At 42.1% G+C, this 13,357-nt stretch overlaps 1 protein-coding gene across 2 annotated transcripts; it reads left to right on the plus strand.

The window, feature by feature from the left end:
• Nucleotides 1-555: 555 nt before the first annotated feature.
• LOC143826364 (butyrophilin subfamily 3 member A2-like) lies at nt 556-13,357 on the plus strand. 2 transcript variants are annotated; one of them, XM_077315140.1, is made up of 13 exons: nt 556-658; nt 2,085-2,219; nt 3,421-3,777; nt 4,201-4,485; nt 4,621-4,719; nt 5,740-5,766; nt 6,205-6,231; nt 7,715-7,741; nt 8,830-8,856; nt 10,144-10,170; nt 10,691-10,711; nt 10,851-10,877; nt 11,881-13,357. In XM_077315140.1, the coding sequence occupies exons 2-13, from the start codon at nt 2,153-2,155 to the stop codon at nt 12,039-12,041; spliced, it is 1,152 nt and encodes a 383-aa protein (XP_077171255.1). In that variant the 5' UTR covers nt 556-658; nt 2,085-2,152; the 3' UTR covers nt 12,042-13,357. The 2 variants fall into 2 exon arrangements, with proteins under 2 accessions (XP_077171255.1, XP_077171254.1); XM_077315139.1 differs by having other exon boundaries at nt 10,695-10,711.

The raw sequence follows: 13,357 nt of genomic DNA on the forward strand, positions 1-13,357 counted from the left end.
TTTAAAAAAAACCAGGGAAGGTTTCTGAACTGGATGGATGATTGTGTTTACAGTACAGATGTTTTGTGGATAAAATTTTACATCTGTCAAAAATGACTATAAATTCTATACTGGAATCTTGGGGAAAAAATCTAATAAAGCTTTAATACCTAAAGAAGGTTTAGATCTAACACTGCCAAAAAACCATAGCAGTATCTTAGACATTTGGGAAGGGCATTTAGAGACGTCCTCAGCTGGATAGTGACGCCACTTTCTCCTGTAGTATGAAGACCAGTTGCAATTCCAGAACTGCAGTCTCCACCAGGATTTTGGAGATCTTGACAAGTTTGCTTACATGAAAATCATGCTGATGGACACAAGCTCTGTAATGAAATCCCCAAGAACATCCAATTATTTTCAGTTGCTGGTCGTTTTCTTGGTGGCCACACCTATCCTGTTAATCCTACTAAATATATAAAAAACAAATATATATTTTTTAAGTTGGTATGGCACATGTTATAATAAGGGATATGAGATGCATATTGTTAACTCCTACTTGTTTAAATGCAGAAAGGAGAAAGTGAAAGAACAAGCAGTAGTAATAGGTCTAAAGTCCACCAGAAGCCAGAAGCCGAGCGAAGAGAAGCCGCAAAAGGGTGTAACAGAATATATTGGCCAGGTAAGAAGTTATATTTTAATAGGACTTAAGGTGATTTTCCGTCACCTGGAGAATACTTTTAATGTAGAATCAGGGTTTTGCTTAATGGAGGTTCCCCCTTTCCTTTTTGGAAACTGAATGATTCTAACGAAGTGTATAAACCTTAAGAACAAACATGCTCCAGTACTAGATTTCATTTGTGGTCTTAGGAAAGGTTAATAAATTGTTGGGAAAGAAATGCATTCCTTTCTGCAAAGATCCTTCCTAAAAGGATAAGCTTTGTTACTGAATGCTACAGCACAGATTTGGAGCAGACTCAAAATGGTTGTTTGTTGCCATTCCCACTTGATAAGAGCAAATTATATTCATCCCCAGCACACCTCAGTTTGCTTTCAGTTTGTTTCATATGAAATCAAAATGGCACAAATATATTAAAGTCTTTTTAAGTGAATATATTTCTAATTTTCATTGTCAGTTTGTTTCGGTCATTAGCTCGAAGAAAGGACATCATGTACAGCTATTTTAACAGTTACATGAAAATACGCCTTGTATGGTGAATTATTTTGCCCATTGTTTGAGTCCCATGGCACGTTGAATAAAACTTTGTTAGTTTTAAAGATGCCCGTGAACTCAGATTTATCCTGCTGCTTCAGACCAACGCAGCTACCTGCCTGAATCTATTTAGTCCCTGTGGCCTTTGGCTATATTTTGAGTGACTGTTGCATTTGTGCTGGCAATCTATTTTTTTGTAGATTTGATCCCATTATGCGCAAGTATATACTTGCAAATTGAAGCAGCAAACAATCATACAAATATAATATACCCTTAATTTGGTTGTTTTGACTGTAGTGTGATCTGAGGTGAGACTGAAAGGAAGGCAGGGAAATTGTTTGAGAGAAAGGAGATCTTCCAGAGGGTGGAGGGTTGAGAAAAAGCAGTTGGGAGATGGGGATTTTGTTTTAATCAGCATACAGCAGGCTTTCTCAGCCAGGATTTCATGAAACCTGAGGTTTCTTGATGGCCCTGGAAGGGTTTCCCAAATGTTTCATGTATACATGTTTTATGTATTTTTTAAATTTCTTAAATGCTCATCGGGTGATATGCCCATATATGATCATGTTGACCCCCCGATGACCAGTGATGGGCCTAGAGGGGGTGAAAAGGGGAGGGGCCCTGGGTGGGCATGCACACAGCTCTGCTTCCCAACCATATTGTGACACTTCTGGGGTTTCTTGAAGCCTGAAGAATGTTTCAGGGGGTTTCTCAATGGCAAAAAGTTGAGAAAAGCTGGCATAGAGGACAGATGGCTTTTTAGAGCAGGGACATGCCTTGCATTGTTCTGAATGCTTATGGGGAATATTGAGGACGAGATTAATTGAATTCCCTATTGAATTCAGTAATCATTTCACCAGTATGATAAAAGACACGTGTTTTTGTATATTCACAGTGGCTCCTGTTTTGCAATATACTGGGAGAGTCTTCTAGTACATCACAGTCCTTCTCTTCTTCTGATCCATGTGTTCCTTATCAACTGCCTTATGCCTCTTGATGGTTCTGCAGACCTTCCATGGAGTGTATTCAGGTAAACCACTTCTGTACAGGCAGTCCGTGAAATGGAGCAATTTGGATGAGGAATTTCTTTTGTTTAACACTACTTGTGTCTTTAGGATGTTGAAACTCAATTCTTGTTCTCCTTTTCAGGAGAGTTGGGTGAGACAACGGGTATTCTAACCAGATTGTAGGGGAGTCATGGGATACATGAGGTCCAATGAACTAAAGTTCAATCCAGTAATTGTGAGGTATTGGTGGGTTTATAATTATGCTGTACAGGTGTCACCCTGTTTTAAATGGGTTTGCATTCTTCTTGCATTTTTAAAGCTCTGAACGGATTCCGGTTATCTTAAAACCCATTGGCAGAATTTGAATTTGCACTGGGATGCTTAACAGAATAATCATTTTATTAAGAAGAGAAACAAGTTTGTATAAAAAGAAAGGAAACAGAGATCTAGCTAACTGTTCTGATATTCATTCAGTCTGTTCAGGAGGCAAGCAGAGAGGAAGTGTGCTCAAAGGAGCAGGAAATCTCCAAATGAACCAATCAGCACACTGGATGAAATTATTGGAAAAAAGACATCAGGAAGCTCTTATTCTAGCTATGATAAATATACATCTCCTCTGATGTCTCCTGTATGACATTCCTCACATTCTTTTGAATCTTGTACACCACATATATTGTCTATTCCAACAAAACTTTAAGATCAGCATTATGGATCCTATGCAGTATGCCCCAATTGAGTCCCTGTGAGGAAAAAAAAGACTTTTTCTGAAGTGGCATCTGCCACCTTGCATATAGCCGCATGGCCTTACAATGGGATTCCAGGCAATCAAAGAAGCTCCCAGCTATACATTTTATAATCCAGCTTTAGAGCATCTGTTTGGTTGCTTTGGGTTTTCTGGGCTGTGTGGGCTGGATGATATAAGGCTGGATTATCAAGTTGTAGTCCCTGGCATTTCACCAGTAACTGTGGCTGACATCTCCAGAGGCACAACATAGTGGGTTGGGAATTTCTCCATGCCAAAATGTATATCACCCCTTCATCTATATTGAGATAATGGCAGACTACAAGTAGAAACTTGAATCCAGTATTGGCAAATTTAAACTATGCCCTCTACTTTTTAACACTTAGTGGGAAGCATAGTTGGATATGGCCAATGGGCTAGAGAAAAAGCTAACTCCTCAGGAACGTACCTTAGATTGATGTTTGTTTTGTTGCTCTCTGCAGGTCAGTTCAGAATCATTCTACCCCCACACCTGGTCACTGGATTTCTTGGAGAAGACATAATCCTGCCATGCCAGCTAACCACTTCCAGTGTACCTGACAGCATCAGCTTCACTGTTTACTGGACCTTCGACAATTCCTCAGAAAAAATTGTGGTGAAGTCCTATGATGGAAGAAAGAAGGAGGAAATGCAAGACAATAGATACTACGGTCGAACAGAGCTCTTCCACTCTGAGCTTAGTCAAGGGAATATGTCCTTGCATCTGAAAAACAGCCGGCTCTCTGACCAAGGACAATACACTTGCATGGTCTACCTTGAAGACTGGTATGACCAGGCAGTCGTTGAGCTGAATGTGATGGGTAAGGGGATGGTTTATTATGTTAAGAGAATCAGCTTTAGGACAGTAACAAATTAGGGCCTCTGGGGCAGAAAAGGCTCAGGTTCCTGACTCTCCTTATTAAAGGGAAGTAGGACAACCTGCTTTTAGTGGCTGTCCTTGTCCTGGGCCCATTCTGCACACATAGGATAATGCTCTTTCAATGTGCCTTGGCAGCTGGATTTTTCTGTGCAGAACAAGAAAATCTACTTCTAAAGCGCATTGAAAGTACATTATCTATTGTGTGCAGAACAGGCCCTGGTACTGTTTAACGCCCCCTCACCAACCCTTCAGGCTCCAGGTGTGACAAACCTGTCTGCAACCACCAAGATTTTAAGACCTGAATAGAGCCACAGTTTGGCCACCCCTGCTCTAGATCGATTAATCTCTTGTTCTTTTTGTGCAGCAAAAGGAGAGGAGCCTTCCATTTCTTTGGAGCTTTATGAAGGCCATGGAATTGGCCTGACCTGTAATTCCAAGGGCTGGTATCCAAATCCTCAGACTCTTTGGCTGGACGGCAAAGGGAAAAATCGGACTGAGAAGTCAGTCACCGTGAACAGGGAGATGCCAGCCGGGACCTTCAGCATCTCCAGTTCCATAACAATAGATCCAGGAGCTGACAATGAGATCTCTTGCAAAATCATCAGCACTGTCTTGCAACTGGAGGCTGAATCCAGAATCTTGATCTCTGGTGAGTAAGAACAGGGCAGATCACTTAATAGTAAACGATGACACATACAGTTTGTTCCACAGTCAAGCTAAATGTATCTTCTCACCAAGAACCAAAAATACAAAAGTGTAACCAAGATTTTAATGTGTCTTTCAGATGCTTTTTATCCTACTACTTCTGCCTGGCTCCCTCCCTTTGTAATATTTTTATTGCTCATCCTGGGCATTATATTTTTTGCAGTTTACAAACTGATAAGTAAGTATTCATTAAAAAAATTGGGCAAAGTAAGAAAGTTGCTGAAGCCTTCAGTTTTGAAAGTCTATGTTGAAAAGTGTTATATTTAGAAGTAGAGAAGGAATACATTCCAGTTCAACTGCTGTGCGCTGATGTGCTGCATAGACTGCTTATGACAGCCTGGTCATCTTGAGATTTACTATGTATTCTTGAATTTACATAAATAGGACCCTTTCCCCAAGTAACTAGGGATATTAGGTCCACCCTAGCCTCTGGCAAAGGCTCAGGGAGTGGAGTTTCAAGATCCAGATTGGGAAACTCTTGGAGATTTGGCTGTTTGAGCTTGAGGACCTGAGGACAGGGACCTCAATGAGACACTATGCCACAGATTTCACTCTCCAAAGGATCCACTGTCTACAGGGGAACTGATCTGTGTAATCTGGAGATGATCTGTCATCTCAGGGGATCCTCAGGTTCCACCTGGAGGCTTGCATCCCAACAAGATACACTAGGCATGTCAGAAACAACAGTGATAGCCAGCATGGTAAATATGATTGCAAACTAGAAAAGCCTTTCTTTTAGGGATTGCTAATTCAGGGGCATGGATTTCTTTCTCTGGTGCTTGGTTACATAGTAGCTTTATAGCTAAGGACACATTTATGGGCCACAAGATGCCTTAATAAATGACTGGATACTAGGGAAGGCAAGGTTTCTCACTGAGGCAACCAGAGCAAATATGATTGACTTGAATGTGATCCTGATTACTCTGAGGACTCTGTTGTCTTTTGTTTCCATGAGGTCCAGCAAGTGCTATAAAGACAGAGGGGAGAAAAAGTACTCCGAGCTCTAAGGGAAGTAGGGGGAGGGGAGAATGAACCAAAATGGAGGCATGTTGGCAACAGTCAAGAGAGGCTTCTACAATCTATAGGATCAGGCTACATGTTCTATAGGATCAGGCTACATGTTCTATAGGATCAGGCTACATGTCCAATTCCAGTTTGAGCCATGAATCCTCTGATAATTAATTATATTTTATTTCAGGGACTTATCAAAATGTATCTCGATTTGGTGAGTAATTAATGACATTTCATACATCAAAATATTTTTTTAAAGAAAAGATGATTTGTTATAATGCTAATACTAGAGGTATAAGGAGAAGGTTTTAGAACCTGTAGCTTAGAAGTGATTAAATATCTGAACACATGCCATAACCTTTACATTTTCTGTGGGTTTCTCATATGTTCTGGAACAATTTCCTCCACCTAAATGATTGTTTAAATGTTTCATTGAGTTTCAGTTGAACATGCCTGACTTCTGTCTGCTTTACAGCTTTAATTTTTAGCATCTAGCCCAGGGAGCAACTTGTCCACCATCCCTGGTGGGGAAGGGGGTTTGCATTTAGGACTGCTGTACTCGATACAGTACATTTGAAGCAAAACACAATTCCAGTCTAAACAAACTAAGTCAATAGATAAATAATGTGGGAATGCATTTTTTCTTTTGCAGAAAAGAAGAAGAATGCAATGACATCTGGTAAAGATGCTTAAAATATGTACATATTCAAGTGTTTAATGTATCTGCACGCATGCCTGTCTTCACGTCTTTTGAATTATTTCTCCAGAAAAGTGGGAGAGAAACTGTTACTAAGTTGAAAGAAACAGGAAGTAACTTACTTCCCCTGGGATCCCAGGAGAGGCTGATTTGTTTATCTAACACATCTTGAATGGAATCTCATTAGTCACAGTGTATTAATCCATGCATTAGACCGTCTTCATGGGTAGCCTCGAGGCTGGATTTACATGAAAAGAAGCCCTAGGCTATTCCACTTATGTGGCCCCTTCACCTCCCATTTTTAAGTTTGTAAATTACATGAGAGATAATAAAATACATCATTACTGTGATATATATCACTATGTTAAGAGCCTCTTGTGGCACAGAGTGGTAAGGCAGCAGAAATGCTGTCTGAAGCTGTCTGCCCATGAGGCTGGGAGTTCAATCCCAGCAGCCAGCTCAAGGTTGACTCAGCCTTCCATCCTTCCGAGGTCGGTAAAATGAGTACCCAGCTTGCTGCTGGGGGGTAAATGGTAATGACTGGGAAAGGCACTGGCAAACCACCCCGTATTGAGTCTCCCATGAAAACGCTAGAGGGCGTCACCCCAAGGGTCAGACATGACCTGGTGCTTGCACAGGGGATACCTTTACCTTTATATCAATATGTTAAATGAAACATGTTGTGATTGGTACTAACCTTTATAAAAAATGTGGAATATAGGCCCCTCTTGACCTTGAGGCCCTAGGCTGAAGCCTAGTTAACCTATAGGAAAAACTGACCCTGGGTAGCCTGTATATTTTTGGGTCCTTTTCAATGTGCTTGCTCTTAAGTTGGAGCCCTTCATAACCTGGGCTCCACAATACCTGAGGGACTTCTCTCCCAGACTGAATACTTGCACCTCAGCAGTTCTTGCTTGCTTTGGCTTCTACAAGAACAGTCTTTTCCCTTTGATCTTCTGGAGCAGGTAAAGGTATCTCCCCTCCCATTGTATAGGATAAAGATAAAGGTAAAGGTATCCCCTGTGCAAGCACAGAGTCATGTCTGACCCTTGGGGTGACACCCTCTAGTGTTTTCATGGCAGACTCAATACGGGGTGGTTTGCCAGTGCCTTCCCCAGTCATTACCGTTTACCCCCCAGCAGCAAGCTGGGTCCTCATTTTACCGACCTCGGAAGGATGGAAGGCTGAGTCAACCTTGAGCCGGCTGCTGGGATTGAACTCCCAGCCTCATGGGCAAAGCTTTCAGACGGCTGCCTTACCACTCTGCGCCACAAGAGGCTCTTGTATAGGATACAATGTTTTAATAAATAATTGGTGCATGGGATACTGCTCTAATAACTTCCATGAAAGATACTGTTTGAACCACCAGATTTATGAAAATGTTTGAGCTGGGAGTGGCCTACTATAGAAATAATTTGGTGGCATGTAACTCAGTCTAATACCAGTTTGCTATCAATGTTTTCAGAGCAAGAAGATCTAAAAACGGCAATAGGTAAAGTAAAAAAAAAATTCTTTTTATATCTGCAAGGGTTTGAAAATGAAAATTGGTTTTAAAAGATGAACTTTATCTTTATTAATGTTGGTTTATAATTGCTGTGATGATTTGTTCAGATATAAATGGCACAAAGTGAGATGATCTGTGATTGGGTCAAGGCATTCCGCGAGAATATTGTCAAGTTGGGAAGATTTAAGAGGGGATGTGGCAGGATAATATAGTGGCTGAAAGACATCAGTTATGTTACTAGTTATGTGTGTCCTAGAGCAGTGGTCCCCAACCCCCAGTCCGGGGACCGGTATTGGTTGGTGGATCAGTCAGTACTGGGCCACGGCTCCTCCTCATCCTCCTCCCTGTCTGCTTCCTCGGGGGCTGCCCTGCCACTCTGCCACCAGCTCACCTTTGGTGCTCTCCAGCAGCCGCCATGGCTGGGGCTCCCCCTCAGTGTGGCACTGTGCAGCTTCTGCTTGCAGCACCCTCCAGCGGGAAGTCGGGGCTGCTAGCGGGAAAGTCAGTGGAGCAGGGGCTCAGGTGGCAGTGGCGCCATTCCTCGGCAAAAGACTACCACCCCCCAGCCTCAGTAAAATTGTCAAGTGTCGCCGGTCCCCCCTGATAAAAAGGTTCGGGACTACCGTCCTAGAGGACAGAAAATTAGGGCAGAAAAGATATGCTGACATATATTGGAAAAGAAAAGCAGAAATATGGTTGTGAAAAAGACCTGCTCACTCTTAATGCTAGCTCTGTAAATGCATAAGTGTGGAACTCACAGACTCAAGAAATGGAAATGGCTGTACCTGAAGTCATGAGCTCTTAACTAGTCTCTTGCACTGCTCACATGACATGGATATTTGCATCTGTTACAAAAATAATATGCAAGCTACCTTAAGTTCTTGGAAAGAGTGCAAAGGCAGAGTAAAGCTAACTTGAATGCACTGAAAAGTAATAATCCCAGTGAAATTTACTAGATGTTGCCACAATTTTACTTAAACCTAGGTTGTAGAGCCCATCTTGGAGATTTTCATATGTGTATGGGAAGAAATGGTCAGAACTTTGATGAATAATGCTTTTTTTCTGTATAATTGTAGAAGCACAAATATGTACAAGGAATGCTGGTAAGTATTTTTTTTTAAACTAAAATATACCTGCTATTTGGGCTACATTGGCACTCAAGTAAGCAAAAAGAAGCCCCCCCTCACAAAGTGACCGAAATACAATAAAGATAGGGTTTTTTAAATTACTTTTAAGAAACTGAAACAGTTTGAATTGAGCTGTTGAACATGAGGATTTCTTTCGCTGTTCTTGTTTGCCAGTTTCAAGAAAGTGCAAAATCATGAGAGCAATCATTTTTCTTTCAGTTGCACCAGACCTTTGCAACTGAGTTGTTCCCCATTCTGCTTAAACTATATTTAAGGGGTCTTGAGCTAAGTATATCAGTTTGGAAATCTGACATTTTCCAGATAAACTGATATGTTCAGAAGCCAAGTCACAGCAAAAAGACCTTGGGGAAATGTTTTTGGTTAGAGTGGACAAGGCATTATGGGGAATGTGATGGCAACATTCCATGGATGGCAGATCTTCCGAATATTTAGTCTTCATCCATTAATCCTTGAAAAATGTAGGGTGTAATGTAAAGGTGGAGTCATTACAGTTTTCAGAAATGTAGTGCAATGAATGGTCCTCTGATTCTTCCTTGTGGATGAGGATTCTGTTCAGGTGGTACTATAGCAGATCTCCTTCTGCAATCTCTTTTCGATTCTGGGGGGATTTGCTGTGCCCTGGAAGTTACTGGAATTTGGTGGGAAGTGGAGACATGACACTTCTTGCAATGCAACACAACATACACAGATGCCTCTAATACTAGTGTAGCAAAATTATTTAATGCAGATTAAAAGTTGGAGCACTAGGATGATGCTAGTGAGCCATGCCAATGCGGACTGTCTCTAATGAACACTGAATGACAGAAGTATCAGAAAAATATCAGATTCTGGGAAGTTTGTAGCAGTGTCTGGCCCAGTATTGTTATAGGCAGAACCTCAGATTCATTACCACATTTTGTTTGTAGCAGAATTCAGCAGAATTTGCTCTCATGTAGTCAGAATACTTTTCAGTTCATTTTTGTGAGTTATATTATCACATAATATACTTTAAAGCAAGGGTAGTCAACCTGTGGTCCTCCAGATGTTTATGGACTACAATTCCCATGAGCCACTGACAGCAAACGCTGGCTGACCACCCTTGCTTTATTCACTTGATTCGGTAATGTGATAACTGCTCTTCCATGGGGTGAGCTGTAGTACATGCTGAACTTGTCAGCTGATTTTCTATTAAGTGAATTCTTTGCACCTTAAGTCTTTTTCTAAGAACTTTCCTTTGTACTGATTGGAGTTGTTCTTTTGCAGGCATTGCTGAATTACAAGCTCGTTTTGGTAAGAGCTTCTATCTGGGTTTGATGGATGGGAAATGGACCTGGATTAGCGGGTGTGCTATGTGTTAGCTTATATTCTAATTGCAAAGTTGGCCAAATTTGTTGATACTTAAATCCAGTGACTGGAGCTTTGAATGAACAAAACGCATTCTGGTTTGGAAGATGGACTCTGTGCCATTATACCTTACTGAAGACACCACCCTCCCTGTACCTCGCCCTCCCAAACTTCCAGGAATTTCTCACCTTGGAGCTGGCAATCCTAAGTGGAACTGGTCTTTGAAGTTGAGAGATCTATTGTGATTCCAAGAGATCTCCAGGTTGGCAGCTCTAGAAGGAGACAAGGAAACAGGAAAGGGGAGAGACTATGGAGCTTTCAGGGAATTGTGGGGCAGGGTAAAGTAAGATGCTTCCCTCAAGTTCTGGTGGGTTCCCACTTGTAGTACCATAAGAGCATTATTCTCCACAGAAACGTTCCTGTATCTTGCAAATGTTATCAGTAATTGGAATGCTTTCTATTTTAGATAGACACAACATTGAACTTGGTAAGTCACAGTGCTTTTGATTAAATTTTTCTCTTTTGGGGGAAAAGTGTATATTTAATACTAAGTTTAAACAGCCCATTTCTGGGTTGTCCAGCATTTCCTGTTTCACATTCTCTGAATGTTTTCTTTCTTTTTGGAGATTTCAGAAGAGCTCGGAGTTATGCAGGTAAGAAAGCTATATAAGGTTGTGCTGTATAGTTGAAGCTGAGGTCACGTTTGCATGACCTCATTCAAGATTTCGTAATTCAGTGACATTTTACTTGCTGAGAGACAAATGAGAGTGAAGTGACACATTTCTTCCAGCAGAAAGGTAGTTTAAGAATGGTGAATCTGTTCTTCCTTTGTTCATAGAATCATAGAGCTGGAAGGGGCCATGCAGGCTATCTAGTCCAATTCCCTCCTCAATGCAGGATCAGCCTAAAGCATCCATGTCAAGTGTTCATCCAGCCACTGCATGAAGGCTGTCAGTGAGGGGAAGTTCACCATCTCCCTGGGCAGCTGCAGAGCTACTCTTAGTGTACATTTTCCTCCTAATATCCATCCAATATCTTTCTGTCTATAATTATAAATTATTGCGAACAAGAACAGCCCTCTGACCTCCTCCCAGACACCGTGCCTTACCTACTACCATCTCTAGATAAGCCTGGGCCTATTCTGCACACAATAGATAATGCACTTTCAATGAACTTTAGAAGTAGATTTTCCTGTTCTGCACAGGAAAATCCAGCTGCCAAAGCACATTGAAAGTGCATTATCCTAGGTGTGCGGAATGGGCCCAGATCTCTGAGGATAAAAAGCCATTGAGCTTATCTACATTCTCTCAGTCTGTCAGAATGTCTCCCTTTTCACCTAGCCAGAGGCCTATGGCCTCTTTAACCCTGTGTTTGCTCTTCACATCGTTGAAGACGCTTTTCTCATTGTTGTAAACCTCGCTAGCCAACCTCAGCTCTCTCTGAGCTTTGGCCTCTCTGACGGCTGACCTACAGGGCCTCAGATACCCTTCTGACAAGGTATCTTTTTATATGAAAACATCACGGCGATAAACTCCTGATGCACCCGAAGGCATACTTTGAGAGAGAAAATACGAGCTGTGGCTTGTTTTTGTTGTTGCTGCTGTCGGTGGTGATGATGAACGATAATCATTTCCCCCTCCCCCCTCTTCTCTATAGCCGCTGTCACTTTGGATCCAGATTTTAAACATCCTGGGCTTGCCATCAGCGAGGATCAAAAAAGAGCCTTCTTTAAGCCTCAGGGGACTGGGCCCAAAGTTGCTCCTTCTGCGACTCCCGCCGTGGTGGCGAAGGAAGCTTATGCCTTTGGGAAACATTAATGGGAGGTGAAAGTAGAGGGCTTGATGGGCTGGGAGTTAGGGGTGCTGACTGAGGCTCAAAGGGTCAAAGCTAAAATGGAGAAGTTTGAGAAGCCCCTGGGGGAAGAGAGCTGGGCGCTAAAAAGTCTTGGGGGAGATTTATTCTCTCATCAAATTAAAATCGAAAAGAGAAACGTCCCCTATTCACGTATTGGCATATTCCTGGATCAAGAAGTGAAAAGCGTTACATTTTATAACGCCAACGCGATGTTCCTTATAAAATCTGTTCCCATTCAGTCAACGGAGAGACTGTACCCCTTTGTAAGTTTTGGGGAAGCTCCTGAAATCCGCCAAGACAAATCGCTAGACATCATTCACATCAGAGCTCCTTTTAAGAAGCTCTCAAAGAAACAAAGGAAGCAAGTTTGACGAGAATTTCCTGGATTGGACAAGGAGTGTAAAAGAAAGGGGGAAAGAGTGCTTGCGAGCTGTGTTAAAACGTTTAGCTGTTGCATATGGGTGTGTTGTGCATTTTTCACCAGAGGGGTGTATGTAATTGGGATGAAGGGAAGGAGGTAACTTGGTGGCTGGTAACCGCAGGCAGCTGCTATTCTGGTTCCTGCATGAACAGAAATAAGGATTGCAAATCTGTTCCCCCCCCCCAAGCCCTCATATCTGTATTGTGCTACATATTAAAATTTGAAACTGCGTCTCTATTAAGAGCATACGAAGAGCATATTGTGACGGACAGAAAACTGTCCTGCTCCCGAAAGGGGAAAACAGCCACTCGGTTGAGCCAATGGGAGTGCTGCTCCGGCATCCAATCGGCTTTCAAACGTGGGATGGAGGCTGGAGGGAAGCATAGGAGGAGAATGTTTGGTTTGCTTCATGGAGAGAGTTCTGTATTGCCTCAGGGATAGGGCAGTGATGGTCCAGGTCTGACTCAGCCAAAGAACAGACAGTTAGAAGGGTAGCTTTGCCTGGTAGCATGGGAAGGTGGTTTATCTCTACCTCTGAGAGAGAACAGAGTACTTTGTTGTTAGACCTGTCTTTGGTAATGAGCAGACCTTGTACCACCTAGTTTGACTCTTTGGAAAGGGGCAGGCTGGGGTGGGTGGAATCCCCTGTGTGAAAGAGGACCCAGCCTCATGGCTAATCAGTAAAAGCCTATTGATACCCAACAGCATTAAGGAAAATTCAAGTTCAAACCCCTCCTTGAAGCCATAAGTCGCTTAAATTTATCTAGCTCACTCAGGTTTCTTCGTTCACTACCAGGACACCTGTTACAGAACTGTTCTTTGAAATTAACTTGTAAATAAATATACCTTTGCAATTTG

The sequence above is a fragment of the Paroedura picta genome, chromosome 16 (genome assembly GCF_049243985.1).
Source record: "Paroedura picta isolate Pp20150507F chromosome 16, Ppicta_v3.0, whole genome shotgun sequence".
Classification (NCBI taxonomy): domain Eukaryota; kingdom Metazoa; phylum Chordata; class Lepidosauria; order Squamata; family Gekkonidae; genus Paroedura; species Paroedura picta.